Source organism: Paramormyrops kingsleyae, chromosome 22 (assembly GCF_048594095.1).
Source record: "Paramormyrops kingsleyae isolate MSU_618 chromosome 22, PKINGS_0.4, whole genome shotgun sequence".
Taxonomy (NCBI): domain Eukaryota; kingdom Metazoa; phylum Chordata; class Actinopteri; order Osteoglossiformes; family Mormyridae; genus Paramormyrops; species Paramormyrops kingsleyae.
This window is the reverse complement of record NC_132818.1, coordinates 2,338,347-2,361,847: the sequence shown is the minus strand read 5'-3', so window position 1 is coordinate 2,361,847 and position 23,501 is coordinate 2,338,347. Positions and strand designations below refer to the sequence as shown.

The 23,501-nt window shown below is 44.5% G+C and overlaps 1 protein-coding gene across 3 annotated transcripts in view; it reads right to left on the bottom strand.

Annotated features, from left to right (window-relative positions):
* Positions 1–2,378: 2,378 nt before the first annotated feature.
* The window catches only part of LOC111854083 (E3 ubiquitin-protein ligase SMURF1), a 33,531-nt gene continuing 12,408 nt past the window's right edge, over positions 2,379–23,501 (bottom strand). The window contains exons 2-18 of one of the 3 annotated variants that reach the window (XM_023831683.2): positions 14,416–14,454; positions 10,523–10,631; positions 9,909–10,042; positions 9,660–9,725; positions 9,473–9,548; positions 8,915–9,159; positions 8,722–8,806; positions 8,350–8,496; positions 7,879–8,083; positions 7,123–7,226; positions 6,896–7,010; positions 6,133–6,311; positions 5,582–5,719; positions 5,373–5,493; positions 5,093–5,294; positions 4,721–4,796; positions 2,379–4,473 (exon numbers count right to left, since the gene is read on the bottom strand). In XM_023831683.2, the coding sequence (XP_023687451.1) occupies positions 4,374–4,473; positions 4,721–4,796; positions 5,093–5,294; positions 5,373–5,493; positions 5,582–5,719; positions 6,133–6,311; positions 6,896–7,010; positions 7,123–7,226; positions 7,879–8,083; positions 8,350–8,496; positions 8,722–8,806; positions 8,915–9,159; positions 9,473–9,548; positions 9,660–9,725; positions 9,909–10,042; positions 10,523–10,631; positions 14,416–14,454 (2,141 nt within the window). In that variant the 3' untranslated portion in view covers positions 2,379–4,373. Of the gene's footprint in view, positions 4,474–4,720; positions 4,806–5,092; positions 5,295–5,372; positions 5,494–5,581; positions 5,720–6,132; positions 6,312–6,895; positions 7,011–7,122; positions 7,227–7,878; positions 8,084–8,349; positions 8,497–8,721; positions 8,807–8,914; positions 9,160–9,472; positions 9,549–9,659; positions 9,726–9,908; positions 10,043–10,522; positions 10,632–11,985; positions 14,394–14,415; positions 14,455–23,501 lie in introns of those variants that run through there. The other 2 variants (XM_023831682.2, XM_023831684.2) reach the window with 2 other exon arrangements.

Genomic DNA, 23,501 nt, shown 5'->3' with positions numbered 1-23,501 from the left:
TGTAGCCATATTTCATCTGAATACGTTATTTTGGCTAAACCAAAATTGGAAATAGACTTTATCTAAATCCTATCTTGGACATGTGATCACATAAACCTGGGCTAATGTATCCTGCATGGCCACGCTACCTTACCATGGGGCCACGAATGAGCTGGCTCGCCCCGGCCCTGCGCCTCCCCATGCCGGGTAGCGGTATAGGAAGGAAATGCAGATAGCAACAGTTACAAGATGGCCTGGCTATTCCAATGTGGGTAGGGGGTTAGTTTGAAAAGTAATCAGTAATGTGAGAACATGGTCTGTTCAGGAAGAGATGGAAAGGATAAAGGGCCACAGTGCTGTGCAGAAACATGCCACATTCACACACTCACTATTCCCCATGTAGGGATGAGTCAGTGAAACAAGATGGCCGTTTCGAATGCTACATTCATAGATGCTCTGTTAGTATCCTAGCAACCTTTGACAGCTGACATTTGTGAGTAGCAAAATAGAGCTATAAACAAAACAAAGGAGATAAAAGTGAATATGGTTATCAGGCTGTCACATTTTATCACTGTTAATATTAATCACTTAAAATTATTTTAAATTTTAAGTTACAGCAGCCTACTGCGCAAGTCTTAGGCAATGTGACTCTTCATGCTGGTGTAAAATTGTTATGCCTGTGAATATTAGCGCAATATTAGCGCTCTTCTACTGCCATCAAGAACCAAGATGAACTGCAAACTGGGGCTTTCCCATTGTAAGTACCAGAGCCGAACCTAAGCCTTACCCACGCTGACATCACCATGCTTACCAGCCGGTCCAAAAGTGTGACCAAACACAGCTGATTGTGTTACCAGCATGACTGGTCGAAACGCTTGAATATATCAGTGTTCTGTGCATGGAGTATCTGAAGAAAAAAGGACATATTCCATATATTATTCATTATCAGGAGTATCACACATTGCATATCCTGTATTGATGTATTCCTGATAACCCTGAACTTGAAAATTTCCAATCCTGCTACTTTATAAAATACTATAAAATAGCATAATAATCGTAATGTGAATTTATGCAAACGAAGGGAAAGTCCAGTAGCGGTAATTAGCACATACCATGTACTCCCGGTCAACAGTTAACAAGTTTTACGTCAGTTAGTTTAGTCTACGTCACTGTCGCTCTCCAAACCTGGCAACACCTTTACCAAGCTTATCCTTCCGCAAACGAAAATTGAAGCGAGATGGAACTAGAGATGCACCGATACCGATATTCGGATTGGTATCGGCGCCGATCCAGACCTATTTGACGGATCGGGTATTGGCCATGCGTGACCGATCCACGTCCTATACTTACTTATTTAGTTTTTGGCAATCAATCGCACGACAGCTCTTTTCCATTTTGCATGTGTTTTTTTTGCGGCATTCAAATCGAACGCTATCGCTGCCCCTCAATCATTTTTGCTACTCAGTGGATGTGAGATTGTGAGTACAGTGACTTCCGCCTGCTGTGACGTCATGCGCATACCCTTCGCAGTACGAGGAGCGTAAGATAAGACGTGATGATCTGGGAGTATCATAAGCTTTTAACAGAAACCAGTAGCACAGCGATTAGCAATCTATGTAAAATAAAGTTTTGAGGCGGGAATAGCGTTTAATGGACAATCCCATTTAACAAAGCGCACGCAACTGCGAGACAAAAAGCAATGGATGATTTGGGAGTCGCTAACTTAATTGGACTGTTTTGAGAACTCGCTGCAGCTTGTGATACAAGAGGGGCTGTCATCACAACAGAAGTGTAACTGCGCTGACGCCAATGGGAGAAAAACTGTGTTAAAATTTTAAGCATTAGCCACTTGTGTACACTTGCTTTGAAGATATTCCTATTGAACTGCAAATGCCTCAAAAACGCTTAAAACAAACGAGGTGGAACAGTATGTTAGGTAGTAGCCTAATGAAATATTTTGTCGTACATTTTTTCCATCTGTATTTATTAGCTTAAAGAAAATTATATATAAAGTATAACAAAGTAAAAAGAGCTCTTGTATCGGAATCTGTATCGGTATCAGCAGTTGTGTATCGGAATTGGATCGGAACTGAAAAAATGTGGATTGCCCATCTCTAGCTGGAACTGTACAGTAACTAGTCTCTCTTCAGTATGGTGTGGGTCCAAAATGCCAGTGGGAAAGCATCATGTATAATGCACTATTCAAGGAATAGAGAGCGATTCTGTTTACAGCCATGACCTCAGTAACGCATTGTGTGCAGGTACCGCCGAGTACTGTCAAGGGCCACCAATCGCGAAGCTCACTGCTACAGCGACCTGCTCCCATATTCCTCTCATTCTTAACCCTGGTCAACCCTGACCCACTGAGCATTAAAATAAAGACAAGCTAACAAAGAAGGCAGAATATAAAGTTGTGGGATTTTATTGCATATATCACAAACATGAAGGAGACCTCCGGGGCCTGGCCTTGACTCGCACTCAGCTCCATCAGTCTCTGAACGCTCCACCTATCTTCATAATAGCAGCAGTTTTAAAATACTTTGATTTATACATAAAATACAGAGATTAGTGTACAGTTTTCACAAATCAGCTTTTCTGAAAAGTATGGAATAGCAATGATAGCAGCAATACATAAATGACATTACATAGTAATAAATAATTAGTTTAAAAAAATATACAAATCAAGTGGTTGTGGAACACAGAAAAAAAATAAAGATGGACTTGGCTCATTTGGACACACATACAATAGCCTGGCTCCATGTTTGTAGGTAATGCACACTGAAATCTTAGACCTCCTTTTCACTCTTTCATTCACCGGTCTGATATTATTTATGCGAGGAAACCCAGTTATTGACATGGGTCCACCGCTTTGAGGACATCATCCCACAACCAGGATTGAAGAGAGAGGAGGTCTTGACGCTCTGAGCCGGACGGCACCAGGCTTTACTGGGAGTTGCCGCTCACGGCTGGGAGCCGCAGGCCGGACAGCACGGATTTTCATCTCACAACACGCCTAAAATCTGGAGCTTGCTGCATTTTCACAGGTATATGAGGACGAGTGCATCAGACTGCTTAACCAGAGGAAAGGCAACACTGACAAACTCATTTTCATCTGCGCATTCTAACTACAGACTCAATATTTTAAAAAATATTTCATGCATTCGTGACAGCAAGCAGGTAAAAGAAGTGTGGTGTTTAACCCTCCTTGAATATCCTGAACTCTTAAAAAAATACATTCTATTCATTTCTTTGTCATGTTCCATTAAAACGATTTAAAGATTATTCACAGAATATTAACACAGACTGGTACTGTTAGTAGTATGGATTTTGGATCCAAAGTTGACATACTGTTAACGTGTCATGGAATTAACCTGTAATCTCTCAGGAAAAGCTAACAAACCAGCTCCAGGGTACCGGGTTACGAAATGTCTCCTGAATCCGTCAACACAGACTTACGAATTTAAATTGAGTGACCATTTCTCCTTGTTACGACAGACAAGGAATAAATTAGAGAATAAAAAAGCAAAGCTCTGGGAATTAAACCATTCCTATGTGCAAATAATCAGTATAAAAGAAAATTAAAATTCAAGCTTAAAATCCTGAAAACTGTTTGCCCTTCAAGATCCCTAAAAATGTTCCCTAACAGTGGATGGCTTTTGCCCACGTTACCCAAACTTTTTTTTGATTAGATCAGGTGGTGACATCTAGGAGAAGCTCTGCTGTGTCACCAAACATCGAAAGAGGTCTACGTTTGGGGTCCCATGACACATGCAGACAGGCAGCTGTGTGAAAGTACAGGACTTAACAGAACAAAAAAAGTCAGTTACAGAAGAACGTGTGCTAGTAAAATGTATAAATCTGTCATAATATATTAAAATAGGATATAGAAAAAAGCAGGACAAAAGAAAAACAGACAGGTAGATGTCATACAATAGCTAAAATGCTAACTGACATGTGACTGAAGTATTTTGCCTTGGCGGCTAAACCCCTCCTATCGAGTTTGCTTTAGGTAGATTGGCTTGTCTCTCATCTGGGCCCAGTGTCAAAGAGGTTAGCCCTGGACTTAAGGGCTCCTTGACACAGACTAGGTGAGTGTGGCTCTGTGTATTGCAGCAACCATGAGCTGAATGGCTCCCCTGCTCTGAGCAGACATCAACGATTCCACGTCGTTTTAGGACGGCCCCCCGGCTGTGAGCAGGGAGCCCCCCCAGGCATCCCCCAAGATGCCTTAGAGAGCACTTCGCTCTCACTGCACTACCGCCTTTGGATGGCACTGGTAGGGTCCCGCTCCGGCCGGTGTCCTACCCCCGGTTACGATGCTCTCCCCCCTCCCTCCCCCAGCCCACCCCTGCGTATGTGGTCACTGCCTGGCAACTCGGCAGCCGGTGTCATCCTCACTCCACCGCGAAGCCACAGGTCTCCTCCACAGCAGTCAGGAGCTTCTCGTACAGCTTCTCATAGGATTCGTAGGGTGGAATGTCGATGCGGTTGAAGCTGGGGTAGAGGGTGGGAAGACATGTGAGATCCAAGTTGCAACCGCAGGCATATAGCTGGAAGATCAGCCAGTTAGCATATCAATTCTGCAGAATGTAGGATTACAGGTACTTAACATTTAAAACAATAAGCACTATTATGTCCTTTCGCCTGTTGTAAAACCTAAATGCATGAGTATGCTTTTAAGTCACATATTTATAAAATTCCAAAACTCCAAAACCCGCATGACAAGGAACGTTACACTTACCACGTATGAGCCTTCGGTAAGTTGTCTGTGTTAGCGTCTATCAGGTGGATGGTGAATAGCCTTGGTCCTGCTGAACCTGTAGAGCCTTACAAACATGCATTCCAGTTAATACTGCCCCACATCCATTAACCCTACGAAGCTCACTGCATGCTTCGCGTTCCATAAAGGGAAACGCACACCGGCAGTTTGAACAGCAGGTTTGTGCCAAATTTACTGGCTTATGAGTCGGGGGAATCTATGCTGCTACATCCATCAGCTACATACATGAGTTGCTTTAGTAAAGCTCTTCAACATTACGGGTATCTGTTAGGCAGCGACAGTGTCAGTGTGTCAAGGTACAGGAGGTGTAGGCCCGGTTAATGCGACAGCCACCTTGTAGTGCCTTGAAGCCCTGCAGGGGGACACGGGTGGAGCCCGTGACAAACTGCAGCAGCCGTCCCCTCCGCTCCTCGTCAAAGGACTCCACGGCCTGCCAGAACCACTTGACCACGTTGCTATCGGCCACACAATGCTTCAGCCGTGTGTTGGCCTTCCAGTCGTTGAGGTCGATCTTGCCCAGGCCCCCGATGATCAGCTGAAGGGCAGACGGGGTGGCGTTAGCGGAGGGACAGGAGCAAAGTCAACGAGACGATCTCGACAAGCGGGGCCTCACCTCCAGCTCTTTGTGGTCGAACGGTTTCAGCAGATGTTGGGGGATCAGCTCGTTGAAGCCCTTCTGCAGCGCAAGGAACTGGACTTCAATCCCCCTCATGAAGCGCCAGTTCACATAGAGCCTGAATGAGAAACAAGCCCACAGAGCTTTAAAGGCCATGCAGAACGCATGAACACTAGAGAGGCGACTCAGCCACACTGCCGGCTCACCTGACATACTCCTTCTTGTTCTCCTCGGTTACCGGGATGTTGCGCCCGTTGGGCTTCAGTTCGTGCTGCTGGAACTTCCCAAAGGAATTGTGCTCGACGCAGAAGGTATGGTCCAGCACAGCTGTGATGTCATTCTCCCTGAAACCGGAGAGTCCTTCAATCAAACATGCAAAGCCCTTTCAGCTGCGGCTCTGACGGTGCCATCTCATCTAGACCACGACCTCTAAATCCGAGCCGTGCCTCACGCCAAGAGTCAGTACACGCCATCTGCTCAGGTCAAGGACCACGTCTAAGCAGGGAGCTTGTACGGTTATTAAAGCGAAAAGCCATCCACATTAAAGCCAGGGCAATACTGATAACAGGCAAAAAGCACAAGCTGTATGTTCACAAACACATACTGTACAAGGCGGCTGTATTGCGATGCCTTTTTGATGTGTCTATTTGTGATGCTGGGTTCCCATTAGGACCTTCAAAATCTGAATGTTATCAAGCTTCTCCACATCAGTGTCACATCGCTAAGCTGCATTAGTGCAGAGTTAGAGTCAACTTACAGGATCCACACCAGGCTCTTATGGAGCTCGGGGTCCACGGTCTCCAGGTCGCACAGCTGGATGGGCTTCCCCAACAGCTGCTTGTAGAAGGGCAGCGTGAAGCCGCCATTGATGTAGTGCCCATGGAACACGGCCAGGCCCATGACGCGGCCCACAAAGTGGAAGTATGACAAGTGATCCTGTGGCGGGGGGGTGGGGTAATTATCATCACAGTCCTCCCCCATGACTACATTCCATATCAGAGACACATTACAAAACATTCATTCCGTTTTCCCAGCAGAAGGTCATCAAGGTGTCAAACATCTTGTTTTACAGTTTCACATTTTTTTTGAGCTAAAAGAAATCAAAATCCAGAATTAATTGGAAAAAGGCAGGCAGATCAGAGGGCGAGCCTGCCGTGCCTAATTCATAGTGAAATGACACCTTTCATAAGGCATGTGCTCTTTATAACAGATTGCTATGAGAACCATCCCCCCATCCATATTTAGTGAACACAATCTCGTGCAGCTCCATTACTACTTTTAAATTAACTGGGCACCCATATATGAGAATCTTTTCACGTTACAACACTGCTTTTAACTGATCTTGGTCTATGGCCACATTCCTGCGGGCCTCAGACCCCAATACCAGCAGGGAGATTCGTTCCACACATTAAACGGCAAAGCAGCATTAAAATGTTTGGTAAACTATGTGCTCCTGTGATGTATGGTCGAGCACCAAGATTCGTAAGGTACAGTATTTACAGAGGAAAGGGGATACTCACAGGATTTATGGAGGAGTCAGGATTTATCTGCAGAGTGTAGATGTTATCTGTGGAATACTGGAAGAGGCCATAGTACGGATTCAGCATCTCGTGGCAAAGCAGATACAACCATTCCCTAGGAAAAAAGAGGCAAAGGCAGCAAGATCATCCATAAGCTGATGTTAATGTTAAGATGGCACCCTCACAGCCAGGGCGGGGGCAGGGGAGGGGACAGGGGCCTTGCTTACCGGGCCACCCCGCCGTAGTCTAGGCCTTCTTCTCCACGAAACTTCACCATCAGCCGCTTCTTCAGGTCCTTTGGCCTCATCTTCATGATCTGCCTGTAAGACTCCTGAAGGACATCCCACAGACATGTTCTCTGGGCACTCATCATATCTAACACACAAACTTTTTTTTTTTTTGGAAAAGCTTTATATATATAAAAAATAAAATGTGCTACTAAGTCGACAGATAGAAACAAGACACTCAATCCTCAGGACCTCAGTATTCCCTCCTCACATAGCTGCTGAAAGTCCCTAGGATTCCTTGACGATGGGAAACCTCACACGTGCTTATTTCCAAGTCTAATGAGCGTGGATAAGTGCAGCATGGGTTCAGCTGCCAATCACTTGGTGCTAAAGTGCATTCGAAGTCCACCTGCCCATGAATATTTATGAGAAACCCAGACACCGGAAGTCTAGCAGACACGAGCACAACAGTCTCATAAGCCCCCATTCTGCAGACAGGGCTAACCTGACAAACCCTGCGCATCTTCAATTTGAGTGTCGCACTGTGACTGGATTCTTAAATCGAATAAATAAGGCAGCCGTAAGGGATCGGTATGAGTATGGGAGGCCACACTGATTCAAATGCAAACATTTTAATAAGTAAGCTTCGGATCAGTGATCCTTATAGCTCAATACTGACACCTACAGGCAACAATTAAAAGGCAAACTAGGCGAAGCACAAACATGTAATTTGTGGAGTCTCTGGGAGCAGCGTACCTCAAAGATCTCTTCACGGGACACCTCGATGCGGCAGTGGCCGGCCTGGGGTTGCTGCAAGGACAGCTCATGCCGTAGAACCTTCAGCTTCTGCACCAGGTCTCGCTCACAGCGCGCCTGCAGCTCGCCCTCGCCGCTGTCATCTGCGGGCAGCTCCATCTGCGCAGGCAGGCCCTGGCTAGACTCCTTCACCTGGCACTGCTGGCTGGCTCGCAGACACAGACACACGCGGGTACACAGAGACAGGCAATGAAGACAGGGACACAAGCAGCCGAAGCGGAAGAGACAGACAGGCAGGGTTTAGTCTGGATTTACCCAGCATGCACTTCATTCTGTCAACACAGTAAAAAGCTTGAACCAAACATCATACTGTTATTATCTGGATGTAGGTAGATGAGAGTGATCAGGGTCAATGCCACATCAAATGAGGTCACCAAAAACGAAGATTAAAAGTTCAGCAAACAGAAGTACCTCATAATGTGGTGTAATCTGGGGTCAGTGAACTGGGTGGTCCTGTTGTTATGGTCCACAAAATAAATCCTTCCTGACACTGTACTCCTGACCTCCCAGCCAGGGGGCAGCGGTCCTAGATCTTCACAGCTGACACTGTTGAGGTCCCTAAGTGAGGAACAATATTAAGGCACTAGAGGGCACTGTGAGCCACATCAGTCACATGGTCCCCCCTTTAAAAACGCATAATCTTACAGCTGTTATCAATAAAATTCCTGAAGTAGTAAATCATAAAATCACACCAGGACCTTTTTATTCCATCATGAAGACAACCAGAACGCCCCCTCCAAAAAAGTTATTATTTAACACAGAAAGAGGCAGGCTCTTTGTTACCGTGGTATCCGTGGGTCATGCCACGTGCTGACGCCGGTCTGCGTGTGCAGGAAGTAGACCTGCCCCTGGACAGTGGTTCTTTGCTCTGGGGAATGGAAGCATGCAGGTGGGAGACTGTCAGAGCCGAAGGAGCCAGGCTGCCCCAAGTAGCACCTGAAAAGGATGCTGCCAACACGGGGTCCCTGTGACTCACCGTAGCCCTCGGGCAGCTCGGGGGACTGGTGCCCGTGTGGCCGGTTCTGAGGTGTGCTGTGCACATGCCCCCCGCGGCCCTCCTGGCTTCTGATTCGCTGCGGCTGGAGCCTTGGCTCATGATTGGGTGACTCAAGAAGGCGGCAGCTGCCCCCGCCGGCTGCCCCTGGACCGTCTGTGTAGGGCAGGGGCTCCTCTAAGAAGCAGCTGAGCGGCCGTCCAGGGCCTGAGTCCTCTAGCACAGGTCTGAAAGGAGAGGGGGGGGGGGGACTCAGGAAAATTGGGCAAGCAGCGCAACCACAGCCCAACCCTGAGCCCATAGACGAATTCTACAGCATCTCCCTGTGCAGCACTATAAGGCAAAGAGACCTAAAAATGAGCCAGCTGGACTGGGAATCAGTTTTCCATTTTTCTACACAAGTACGCTGTAATCCACGGTGAAGCATTTTACAGGATTTTTACAGCTTCTGGAATAGCTTTAGTGTGCCTGCGGCCAGCGAGGTCACTAATTAATCACATAAAAATGCCTCGGCTCAGCCCAGGCCCACATGAGGCTCACCCTTCCGTTTCCAGGAGTCCTCTGCAGTCCACCACAGGTCCTCCACTTCCTATGCGATCTCGGGTCTGCAGGCTGACTGTGATCCCCAGGAGGGAGAGCAAACTCAGAAAGCAGCCCCACAGAGCACTACATAGGAACCAAGCAAAATGCCGGCAGCGTGTTCTCGCCAGCAGGGGTCAGTGCTTACCAACTATTTGGCCTCGTATGGTATCACTGTCACTCGGGTTTAGCTTGCATAGATCCAGCCTCTGGTCTAAAGGAGGGAAAAGATGAACATTCAGATTGTTAGATATGAAAAGAATTTCCTTGGTTGTATAGTGTAGGTTTATCATTAGAAATTTTACACCATCTTCTATATGGCCAATGTATCATTGTAACTATGGGGCACAAGGGCCAGGCTGAACCTCTGGGTCCAGAGGTCGCAGGGGGTACATACAGCCTGTGTCCTTCAGCCTGCTGATGGCGTTGGAGAGTAACCGCACACAGCCCAGAAAGCCCGCTCCCTGCTTCTTGTGGATCTTCTTGTGATTCCACACACTGATGGTGATGGAGTCAGTTTTCCCAATATATCTGGAAGATGGAGGTGAATATGTTGGGGTGAGGTTGAAAGGCTGGGTCAGCACCAGAAGTTGCGACATGGGAAGTTTATTAGTCCCATATTCTTCTGCCCAATCACTTAGGTGCAGGTCGTGTCGAAGTCAAGAATTAAGCTGAGAGGTGACTCTCCCTTTGTGGTAGCTGCCCTTAAGCTTTGCAATAGACTACTTGCTTATACTGGGCATGTGCAAACTTTGGTCACTATAAAATCCAGGTTGAAAGCCCATCTTTTCTCTTTGGCTTTATAAGAGTTGTTTGTTGTTTGTTATATTCCATTAATTGTATATATTTAAATTGTTGGGCAACTGCTGCAGTTTTAAATGTGCTCTATAGATAAATGAATCCTAAGAGCTGTCTGATGACATGATTGTTGCCCGACCAGTAATTTTGCACCCAATAAGAACACTCAAACTTTCAGACCCTTCATCTAACAGGACACCCCTGTTCACTCACAGATCATAATGCTGGTTCCACTTGGGGTCCAATGTGCTCTTTACAGTGTCGGTCGAGTGGCACTGCCCAGAGCCGTCCACCACCACCTTCGCAAAAGGGTCCGGCAGCCCTACAGCAGCGAGGGAGTGAAACAAGCAAAGGGGACTCAAAGGCAGTCACACTAACTGACCTCTCAAGGAGTCCAACCTAGTTCTTTTCAGCATTCGGGGAGATGGGAAGCCCTCAGGCACCATGACTGAGACCGAGGAGCTGAACCGGGGCTGTCACTGGCTCCTGAATGCTCACCTTAAATAGTGCAGTTAGAGTGTGAATGACTTCGCCGGACAGCCTAAGTGCCTGTAGCTCCAGGTGCCTTGGGGTACAGGACACCGACTGCACCTCAGCTCTCACCTGCGCCTCCAGAGTCCATTAACACAATACTTTGGCTCTCACTCAGCTCCCAAAATCAAGCGTCCTTAAAACATCCGCTGAGAGCCGAAGGCGGTGGCCAAGGAGCTCGGCTGGTTACCCATGACTCACACCGCTCACCCCGGGGTGCTTCATCCAAAGTGACCAGCGCAGCAAGCTGCCCGCTTTCACTGCTACCACAGACAGACAACCTTATCTAGATGCTTAGGAAACAAACTGAGATTTGCTCAAAATAACAGCACACAGGAAAGGTGGCTTATGCACCAATCAGGGGAGGGTTCAGGAAGATCTACCATCTGAAATTATATCTCTGTTTTATCTCGATACCCTACAGAATGCACACAGACAGGGTAATTTCTGAGGGCGCAAAGCCTCCCTGACATCACATCAAATTGTCTAAACCTCTCTGTTAAACACTGATCTGGTTACACGGTCCAGCAGTGATGGTGGAGTGATGATGAGCGTTAATCTGCCCTGGACCTTGGCAGTCGGTGAGCCAGTGAGACGGATAAAGGCTGCAGCCAATTCCCGTCGGCCTCCACAGCCTTCAGGTACTTTCTCACTTCAGTGGATGGAATATTCCTCAGTCCGGAGAGTTCATTCACTGAGGGCCTGTCTGCACTAACATGTTTTCGTTTAGTAACGCAAAAATTTTCTTCCGATTTAGCCTTCCATCTGCACTACCGTGGATCTTTTTTTCCCCAGACATGAAGAAAAATTTCACCACTCTCCGACAACTAATCTTACTGCAAACGCATTAGTGCAGACGGTCATAAACATTAAAGTTTTGTTATGCCTACATCAGTGAGCTGTTTGGTTCATATTTAGCTTGTGACCGTTTCCTGATTATCTGTCTTAGTTTTGATGTCTCTTTTCCTAATTAGTTATTCTTCATGGGAATGAAGAATGCCCTGCCTTTGTTTTCATAGAAGTAAGTCACATGTGAGCACAGAGGACGTACAGGGCTTTCAGTATCTGGCATGTGCAGTTTAATCCTGTTTTGTGTACATTGTATGCTGTTTACAACTAATATGGAGCTTAAAATGAGACTGTACCTGAGCCAAGTTTAAGTGCAGCTCTAGCTGATGATAAAGACATCCAGCCATCGAACAGTGGAGTGCACTGAAACTGAGGGGGAGAGAATGAGACGTGTAGTGACAAAATTTTTGGATCCCTGTGTTGTCACTGTGATGGTTCCTTAAATGTACAGCTTTGTGTACAGTACTGTGATATTTTGTTTTTGCCAAATAAAATACGTGCATTTACTTTAAACACATGGTTGATTGTGAGATTAATTAACAGACAAGCATTTATAAAAATTAAATTTTATTACTAATTAAAGTCAAAACAAATGATTAAAAAAATACTTTGCTACTTCTAGAATTAGAAAAATTTTAGTTGGACAAAAACACGTGCAAATGACACGTTGTGCTCAAGGACAGAACATAAGAAATTTACAAATGAGAGAAGGCCAGTCGGCCCATCAAGTTTTTTTGGGGATAACTCAACTAATAGCTCAGAGATGTTCAAATCTTATCTAGCTCTGATTTAAAGGAACCCAGGGTTTTAGCTTGCACTACACTAACAGGGAGACAACCCTAACTACACGCTGTGTAAAGAAGTGTTTTCATAAATGCATTTTAAAATGGGTTTCCTGCTAATTTCCACCTATGGCCACAAGTTCTAGTATTTAAACTATTACTGAAGTAACCATTTGGCTGAACAGCATCCAGGCCTATTCGAATCTTATATACCTGGATCATGTCCCCCCTTAGTCTCCTTTGCTCGAGGCTGAACAGATTCAGTTCAGCTAACTCCTCATAAGACATTCCTCTAAGACCAGGAATCATTCTTGTAGCCCTACGTTGAACCTTTTCCAAGGCAACAATGTCTCGTTTAAGGTATGGTGACCAAATCTGCACTCAATATTCTAGCTGGGGTCTTACCAAGGAATTTTATAATCGTAGCATCACCTCCCTGGACTTATATCTCTAGGTGTGTGGAGTTTAACACAACAACCTATTGGCCGTTTTAATTGCTTCCCCACACTGGTGAGTGTGACATGGAAGCATCAACATACACACCAAGGTCTTAGTCATAATCAGCTACCTTCATTTCAGTGGAACTAGAGCTGGGCGATATGGCCTAAAAAAAATCTCCAATTTTTTTCACAATAAATCCGATTTTCGATTTTAATCGATTTTCCCCTCCCCTACTCAAAATCAAACTACAAATGACAAATAAATGGTTCAAAACAAGTTTTAACTTTATTTTGTTTGTTTTTTTTTTTTACTTTACAGTTAAAGTGCAATCTGACAAGCCAAAAAAGATGCTAGTGAGTGAGATGGCAGACCACGCCATTGTAAACACTTTTAGAAACTTTTAGCATGTTAATGAATCCCGGCTTTTAAACAGTATGTATGGGCACCATGTCTATTGCAATATACATGGCGACAGCGTTTGTTATCGCCTTCCACCGTGCCCCATTCTTATCATATGGCACACAGTACGAAAACGTGTCAGGGACGGTTGCTTGCTTAACTTCGGATGTTGTGCTGGTGCTGCGGCTATTTTCATTTCGCTGGGAGCTGCACTTCTCCCACTCCGCAGTGTGCCTCTGCTTTAGGTGCTGGAATAAATTTCTCGTGCTGCTTCCTTTGGTTGCAACAATTTTTAAACAGACTTTGCAACGAGGACTTGTTTGGTCTGTGTCCGATAGCGCAAAAACGAACCATTGCCATGTTGTTTGTGAATCCGCTAGTTTTTGGGTGCGCCGCACTAATTTACCCGTGAATAACAGTGCGTCGCATTAGTTCCGCTTTTGGCGCTCGCGTGTAAAATAAGTAATAAAATCGATTTTCATAACACATCATCCTGAACTGTAAATTCGAATTAATCGATAAAATCGATTTATCGCCCACCTCTAAGTGGAACCCATAAAATATCTGTACTTTATATTTCTGCTCCCTGCATGGATTACCTTAAATTTATCTACATTAAATTTCATCTGCCAGGTATCAGCTCAATCACTTCTAAAAATATATAAAAAGCTTCGGTCAAATGTGCAAATGAAAAATGTCAGAAACATACGCATTAACAACTACTCTTACAGCTGCATCATTTGCCTTTTACACGGAGCAGTGTGATAGCAGTGCTATTGATAACGGTAGTGCGGACGCAGGTTTTCTTTCACAAAAAGAAACGTTTTAACGTATCAGTGCGGACGTAGTCTAAGAAAAGCCTGGCAGCTGTCTCATGTCAATGTTTCTCTTCCCTGAGAAATCGGGATAAAATCCCTTTCTTGTCAGTAGTACAAGGTGGGCTCCTCCTAGGATTTAAACCTTTGGGTCACAAACTCACTCACTTTCTGCTCATGAGTGACACACCCCCTCAGCACATTCTCCGTGCATCTCTACTCTGCCAAGAAGCTCTGTACTACTGTAGATTGTGAAAAAGGCAGTAAAATCTAAAAGATGTGTACTTACGGAAGAAGTCTTTCTTGGCCAGGTTCTTGGCACATAAAACTGAAAGGAAAAGGAAGCAGGGGTTACTACGGCTGTTCTTCCAGCCACAAATCAGAAACATGAAAAATGGTCAGACTAACATGAACAAACATGCAAGACAAGCAGATAACTGACACAACCACCCATATACAGACTGAGCGAGGAGGTACTCAAGAAACCGGCAAAAATTCACATAGTATGTCTGAGACAAAGACTGGGGCTGGTATGGTCAAATGTGATCCAGTGAAGGCCCAGGAATTCAAGGGAAGCAATTCCAGCTCTCAGTGCCCTCAGCTTAAGCGGATATGGCTGAAACACACAAGCAAGCAAGTGGGTGGCTGGCTCTGAGGCTAGGGATCTGTCCCAGCAATTGGAAGGTTGCTGGTTCGAATCCTGTGCATGCCAGGAATGATCCTACTCCGTTGGGCCCTTGAGCAAGGCCCTTAACCTGCAATTGCTTTGTCCTGGGTATGACGTTAATCTACATCCAGCCCTGCAAGCAGGTCCTTCAAGTTACAGGGAAATGACGGTGTTGGAGTCAGGATTGGCACTCCAGCCACTAGAAAAAGAATTCATACTGGTCCATTCAGACTAGTGTGGTGCTGAGGTATCACCCACTGCATGGCTGCACTCAGGTTCTCATCCCTGAGGTGGTTTGTTGTGTGGTGGGTGCAGCAACACGCTGTAATCAGCACATTCTCCATACCTCTACCCTCTAATGCATACTCTTCACATTTCTTTCACTTAATTTTCTGCATGCACACACACTTATGGTATGGCATTAGGTTTTTAACATGGGGGTCTTTAATGAAACAGAATCAGCTTTTGTAAAGGTTATAATATGAAATGTTGCATAAATTCAAAAATGACTTTATATTAAGCCAGAACAATTTAGCGATTTCAAATCGAAATCTCGTTTTGAAACAGTGTGCTTAGCAAATCACAAAGACTGCGATTTAGGACATGCATTATCCGACAGATTTGATCCAGGGTTTAAAAGTATCGTGAGAATAGTTTTGCAAATTCCTGCCATCCCCTTGTGTGACAATCATTCTAACCAAATCAGGTGTACCGTGCTCCTCGCGTGCCAGTCATGGTCCCCAAACAGAAGTGGCTCAAAGCGACTACGCATATGCTCACAAACAACAAACACATGAAAACCAAAATGCTACATTCATGGCGCAATAAAATTTTGGTTTGTTGCTGAGCTATAAACACTTGTATTTAGTCTTGTACATCCATGCAGCAAAGTGTGTGTTTACAAAAAATTTTGCACACTTATGTGTTCTCTGAGTCACAGATTTTTAAGAAGCTGCGTTACAACTACCAATCAGGATTACAAGTGGACAAATAGGAAAGAAAACCCCGTATTTAGAGTTCTTCCATCCTGAATCCATGTGAATGAAGCTTTTTGCTTGTCAGGTGAATTCAGCCAGTAATACCTGAAACAAAAGTCAAACGATTTTTGACTGGCTGTCATGGTTTGAGGCGCACAGATCCGTCCCACTTGCTGCTTGGTGACTGACAGTTACTGGCTTCTGAAACTTTGGGTGCATGACAAAGCTGCCAGACATCCCGGTATTCCAAGCGCATGTATATTGACTTTGTGCACTTATTATCTCAAGTCATAGTAATGTGACTTCTGAAAATATCTGCAAAACTGACTTTGAAAATACAGCTGCACAATTTTTTTCTGTAAAACACAAACTTTACTGCACCGGTGTACAAAACTAAAATACAAGTGCACAAATCTCTCCATGGGTGTATGAAACTAAAGTACAAGTATGCAAATCTAATTTCACACAACCACGGAATTCAGTTATAATAATGGCTCCATAATTATTAGGGGTCCATGCAGCGTTAGCTGCAGGAGCCTCATTGATTTTTCTTACTGGAATTTATTTTTATTATTCCTATATATAACACAGTTACAGCTTATGTGATAAGTATTTTAAGTATGTTCTCTGCTAATTTAAAAAAGTAATAAATATTCTCAGTGACACAAAAAGTTAAGCACCCAGAAGTAATATTCCGATTTGGATGTACAGTAATATGGTAAATGTGCAGACGAGCGATGGGTATGTAAATTAGGATGCCTCGTGGATGCATTAGACAGCATTACCAGCACTTGATGGAGTTTAATAGGGTTCGCACTGTGGGTTTGCATGAGGCCGGGTGGTGATATTGTGCAATTGCCCAGCATGTAGGGCATGTAGATGTCAGTCGCCTGATGTTGGAACCAATGGGCTCGTGAAGCCACCCACACACGTCATGAAAGTTCCTGTCGCCCAAGACAGACGACACCAAGAGAGGATCGTCGTGTGTCAAGATTTACAGAACCCCATAACACTGCGCCTGCCATCAGGACACAGGTATTAGACACTCTACAGTGTACAACACCCCATGTCATCCTCCACCCTGTCTCCATGACTGGCATCAGCTGGACTACGGGTTCACCATCCCATGCGTAGGCTGCCATTAACACCAGCGCAGAGACGGCTGCGTTTGGCGTGGTGCCGTATCCGGGAGGCATGAACTGGCGAAAAGTGGCATGGTACCATGTTCAGTGATGAATCTGGGTTCTGCATTACCACGGATGACCATCGTGTGCGTGTATTGCAGTGCCAGGGGGGAGGACCAATCCTGCCAATGTTGGAGAGACACAACAGCATTACTCCTGGCATCATGATGTGGGAAGCCATAGGGTATCACTTCAGGTCATCTCTGGTAGTGATTTGGGGGACGGCACAGCGCTATGTCAGTGACATCCTGCATCCACATGTCTTACCCCCCCCCCCCCCCCCCGAGACAGCACCCTGGTACAGTCTTTCTACAAGATGGTGTGTGTGTCTAAGGACTGCCCATGTCATATTGAGGTCCTCCTGCGGCCAGCCACGTCTCCCGATCTTTCCCCCAATCGAACGTGTGGGTTCAGCTCAGACATCAACTCAGACCCAGTGCCAATCTGCAGGATCTCGAGGGCCAGTTACAACAGCTCTGGGGGCCAACTTGCTGCAGGAGAGGATACAACGGCTGTATGACTCCGCACCGTATTGCCGCATGTATCCAGGCCTGGGGGGAGGGGGGTGCACCACACCCTACTGACATGGGACCAGCAGTGTGCCCATACTGCCAACTCTGTTGTCTGTTTGATCTGATATTATAATCATTGTCAGTCACATGACCTTTCACCATGTGCAGATTAATTTCATTTCCACAACTTCGTCTGGGTCCTAAACTTTTTTTGTCCCCGAGAGTATAATATTGGAAGCAATTCACATGTGTAAGTTCTCATCCTTGAATTCAAATGTAGACCAGTTAATATTTTGATGGTATCTCACGTGGTAATGCGGCATCATGTTTTAAATTATACATCGGATATTCAACTGAAGCTTGACTTTCAAAAAAATTATATCGCAAATCAAATTGCAATCGTAATACCTGTCAGAAAAATCACAATTCAATATTTCCCCAAATCATTCAGCCCTACTTTATATGAACTTTATCATAAAATAAAATAGAAACAACAACAAAATTTAGTCTCAAAATTCTTGCATATGGGTCACCATTTTTTTTTTTTATTATTATAAGAAAAAACACCAGTGCATAGAATCGGAAAAATAATGAAAACTCAGTGTCCTCTCTCAAAAAGATACACAAGTACCAGACTACAGAAAACCAACTAGATTGTACTTATCTGTACCTAATTCAGTTCGTGACAGTCAACTTTTCAAACAAATTAAATGAAAAATCAATTTGTTTCTTTTTATCTTATTGCACTTCAAGTTTGTGGTGTTTTCCATGTTACTGTTGCTCCTCACGGCTTGCACTGAGTCTTGTTTTCTTTTATATCAAATGTGAAATTTATCCACATGTCAGTATGTTTTTTCCTACTATAAGCCAAATGTAGCACAGACTAGGCTTGGGCAGTATCTAATTTTTCTTACCGTCCAGAGATTACATACAGGTATAGGGTATTCTGATGGTATTGTCAAAAGCAATGTTATTCTGTAATTTTTTAATCTTGCCAGTAAAATTCACTGAACTGGGAAGGTGTTCCCATGAAAAGATTCGCCAAGCAGGCAGGAGGTCCCCATTAAAATTCACCCAAGCCTTGCACACATATAAAGAATTTACTACAGACATTACTGCTTGAAGAGGGTTAGACCAATATTATCCAATCATGTGTAACTACAATCAACACTAACTAAACATACTATTTCTGATCCATTTCAAATGCATCTCTTCCTGACATTTGTCTCATTGTTGACGAAAGTGTCAGCACGTTTCATCATAGAAATTTATGATGCCAAAAACTATTTTTTTAGCATCTCATTTTCATCAATGAAAAATCTTGATTTACAATTTGTCTGTTAATGAAATTAACACTGATCAAGGGTGCTAGCTGACCTTCAGCACCAATCTCTATGCACGATGGGGTAACCTCAGCTAACGCAATTCAATTCAATTTTATTTATATAGTGCTTTTAACAAAAGTCATTGTCACAAAGCACTTTATATATAACCGGCCCAAACCCCCACCATTGCAAGCCTGAGGTGACAGTGGCAAAGAAAAACTCCCTCAAGCAGGAAGAAACCTTGAGAGGATCCTAGACTCAGAAGGGGACCCCATCTTCCTCTGGGTGATCGGGGAACATGAAATTGAATTGACATTAAATACAATACACAGTTTCGTAAAAGATGGACAGAGAGGTGTTCACACATTTTGACCAGTGAGAGATAAGATCCACGCATTACTGATGCTCATAACAAGTGACACTTAGTCAGTCAGAGGCTTCAGCCAGTCAGAGGCTTCAGCCAGTCAGAGGCTTCAGCCAGTCAGAGGCTTCAGCCAGTCAGAGGCTTCAGCCAGTCAGAGGCTTCAGCAAGATACTGTAACCATGTGACTCGAAAGCAGGAAACACCAGTCAGAGGCTTCAGAGAAGACACTGAGACTGTGAATCGACATTGAGCTTTATCTGCACAACACTACCCCTGTCCTCCAAGCAAGGGTCCTCATTACAGCACACCAACTTATACTGATATAAAGAACAGCAGCAGGGCAGCAGGAGGGACATGCACAGTTTTTTTAAAATCACATGATCCAAGGCACCGGCGAGGGTGGGGGGGTGATTAGGAAGAAAACATCTGTGAAAGTGAACCGGCGTGATGATAGCTCACACACCACGTGTTCAGAGAAGACCCCAGCGGTTTCCACACCTCGGATGCACGCCCACGTTGGGGCACTGCTTCCCCCAGCACCAAAAGCCCAATCCCACCCCCCCGGGTGGATTAAACCTGACATCAGCATGCTGCAAATAAGAGTACAGCAGGAGGTCCAGCATACAAATGACCTGGAGCTGCACAGCAGAGACTCAGACCGCTTGAATGGAAAGGACTCCTGCTGGAACCTCAGCACTGATGCTACTTCAGATCCCTGCCCTTTTACTGACAAAGAATACTGAGCGCAGAGCATCACCCTGTTTGGGATAAATGGATGGATGGATGGCTGGGGGTTGGACCAAAGAGAAATATTTAATGTCAAGGAAGAAAGCAATTAACCAAGTGTGTACAGATTGAGAATGTCCTGGCTGTAGACACCCTCTGATTAAAAGTTATTCCCTTCCCATGGGATAGAAATTAACGAGCCAGGAAAATGACAACCAGCAGTCTGTAAGGGTGAATTCAGACACAAAGGTAGGTGCCCTCCAGAAGCCACTGCTATAAATAAAACTGCTGTCTGTTGTTACAGTAGCTCTCCTCATCCCTGAAACTGCTGACCCTGGCATCACACTGATTTCGTCCATCACACCTGGTTGGCGTTGGGAAAGACGCCAAAGCACACCAACATTAGCATTAGCAAGCTGAGTCCAAAAGGACGACTCTTAGGACAAATCTTATAAAAACTAAGCAAGTTCAAACAGGGACACTTAGCATTGCTCACAAAGGAAATTCATGCTGATGCCAATGCAGCGAGAGGGAAACTAGGACCTCCTGCTACAACCAATGGCCTTGAGCGGGTCAAAGGGATGCTGTCCGGCCAGATGTGTCTCTCTCACTCCACGCTCCCCAGGGAGGCAGGGCTGGTCACTCAGCAGGGCACAGAAACTGCAGTCTGTGTGTCAGAAACCTCTCAACACTCTGATGTACCCGGGAATCTGTTTGGCTCCAAGTGACTTTGCTGCCTGTGACTCACTCTGTCCTTTAATGGCCTGTGTTGACTGCACTATTTTCGTTTACAATTGGCTTGAAGGAATTTTATGAGTTGATTGTCAGTCACTGTTATGAAAGCGCAGAGTCACCTGAACATCTGTGCAATGTAGGAGTGTAACGGTGCCCAGAATTCACCGGTCGGAGCAAAACCTAGTTTTAGGTTAACAGTTTGATGCAATTTCAGTAGAGCAGAGAAAACAGAATTTGTTTTTATTATTTATTATTAGAACTGCAAACACAAACAAATAGGAGCAGTTCTAAACTAAAGGCAATGTGCCTGTTGACCTGTCTGAATAACAAAACCTAAGAGACCCTTATTTGCACGTTGTAAATATAAGAAAAATAAAAATCAAAAATATAACATCATAACAATCATGCTGAACTAAATCCCATGTAAATCCCATGTTCTCTACTGCCGAATCTGGCTGCATATCTGAAGCGATAAACACCGTTATAGCCTTGAACATGTCTGACAAAAGTATCTGAAATGCTACTAACTTGCAGAGGCTGTTTCTGCCTTCCTCCGGTCATGTACACAAACGGGTGATGTTTTCTCGAATGAGTTAACATGTTGGATGCTTTTCCAGCAAAATGAGAGTTTGGTATAACAGAGCCAACACAGTTTTGGTCTTTTCAACTACTCTCTCTCCGGTGCTGATGTTATGTACTGGGAAACCAAAATGTTCCTAAACCATCAATTATGACTGACTATAACAAGCATTAACTGTAACTAACTCACAGCCACAATTAGCATAATGTTTTCCATGTTGAACATTCAGGTTTCACCAGTGTCAGTAAACGTATTCATTCTACCAAGCGGTAGACGTTGAATATGTGTACAGTTACAGCCCTATTGCAGTCTAAATGGAATATATTTTCACCCAACTTTCAAACACAATTTAGCATCATTAAGTGCTTTCAATGCTTCCTTCAAGTCTAATACTACACTACGCTGTCAAAGAATGGAAGAATCTCCCTTGCAAGTATTAAAACAGCTTCAGGAGGACGTCTTAAACTGGGCATCCCACAGTGCAACCACCTTACTGACAACCATTCAACGACATTACTACAGTCTGACCTGCAGTAGGCATCCGCTTCTGGCTAGTTACCTGAGGCTGATGCTGAATGCACAGAAAACATAACAGAAAAAAGTCATGTTCTCTCAAATACGAACATAGACTCAAAGTATATGATAAACAGCCAAAAACGAGCCAATGAGATGCAGTAAAGAAATTACAATAAGCTATAATTTTATGTATAGTACTGTACTGCATTATAGTGTATTTGAATTATACACAGTTCAGTAATTTGTGCAGTACTGCAATTTTAAAACATTTGAAAAAGCTGCACTGTATTTTGAGAGTCAAAATTCAGTATTAAGTGATGCTGTTCGTTTCATTACCTTATATTCATATAATAAATATACAAATGTCAATTAGATCAGGGTTTCTCAACCCGGTCCTCGGGGACCACCAGACGGTTCATGTTTTTGCTCTCTCCCAATTCCCTGCCAATTGGGAGAGAGCAAAAACGTGGACCGTCTGGTGGTCCCCGAGGACTGGGTTGAGAAACCTTGAATTAGATGGTAATCTGCCAGAGAGAAAAAACTGATAAAGATCATCCGCTTACCCAGACAGACGTGATCATTATAAACGGTTTGTTTGCAAGAAATGCAAACTATTATCTACTTTTTTAGGAAACTTGTTTTTTACATTAAAACTAAAATGTGACCTTCTCATGATACGTTTTCATTTCAAGCGGTTTGTGCTTTGATTTTGGCTGTTCAAGACATTCAATGCATAACCATAAGATTCGTCTGTGCGTTTCCTTCAATCATTTTAAAATCATAAGTTTTTCGTCAGTCTTACATTTCCAATAAATTTCCAATGCCCAAGTCTCCTGAAACGTTTAGCAAAACATCCAGTTTACAATACAAATCTTGTCGATGAAATTTGACGGCAAAAAAACAAACAAAAAAATACAACAACAAAGTAATCGTTCATTAATTGCATACAAGGTAAAATGTTAAATTAATCAATTAATGTTTGTCATCTAGCTATCGTCATTGGTGTGGCCTAATTGATAGGTGGAGGCTGTGTTCTTAAACCCTGAATTTGTAAACAAAACCCTGTACGGACACCGACACCATCGGGGGCATATCACAGGCACACAGAATCAAACACGAGAGGTTTGCTGAAGATGCAAGATGCAATCCAAGGTATTTTTGACAAACTACAGCAAGATTGGAGGGGGCAGAGATGCAGACGGATGAAGAAAAAAGTATTATCAATGAATGCAGACTTTAAAGGCAGCTTTCATCATGTTTGGATAGTGGGGGTTTTCATTAAAATACAAAACACGTAAAGTGGCAGCAGTGAGACACACACCTAGGCCTCCTCTGGCTCAGCCCTTCCTAATTGGCCCTTAGCCCAATAAATGGCCGTGCAGCTGAAGAGCACTTGAATTATTTAAGATGAGCTTAGGTGGTGGGGCAAGGATGAGGGTACTTGTTTGTTTGTGCCACATCCCCAGCTCACTAACAGGGCCCCCTACCACCAGAATGTCACAGACAGTGGGAACAGAAAACGATGACAATTCCCTAAATGCACAAATTCTCTGTAAGGATGTGGCAGGTCACCCAGCCCCCATACCCTTCAGGCCAGGCTCTACTGCAACACCATTTCTAGCAACACGCCCACACAGAGGCGGGGTACAGGGAGAGCGGAAACTTCCTCATGATGACTCACCCACCTAACTGATCCCCAGGATGGGGCACCGCTCTTAGGAGCTGCATACCGGAAGGTGACGTGCATGTGGCTGTAAGGTGTTGGTCAGGAGGAAGCGCGCACCACATC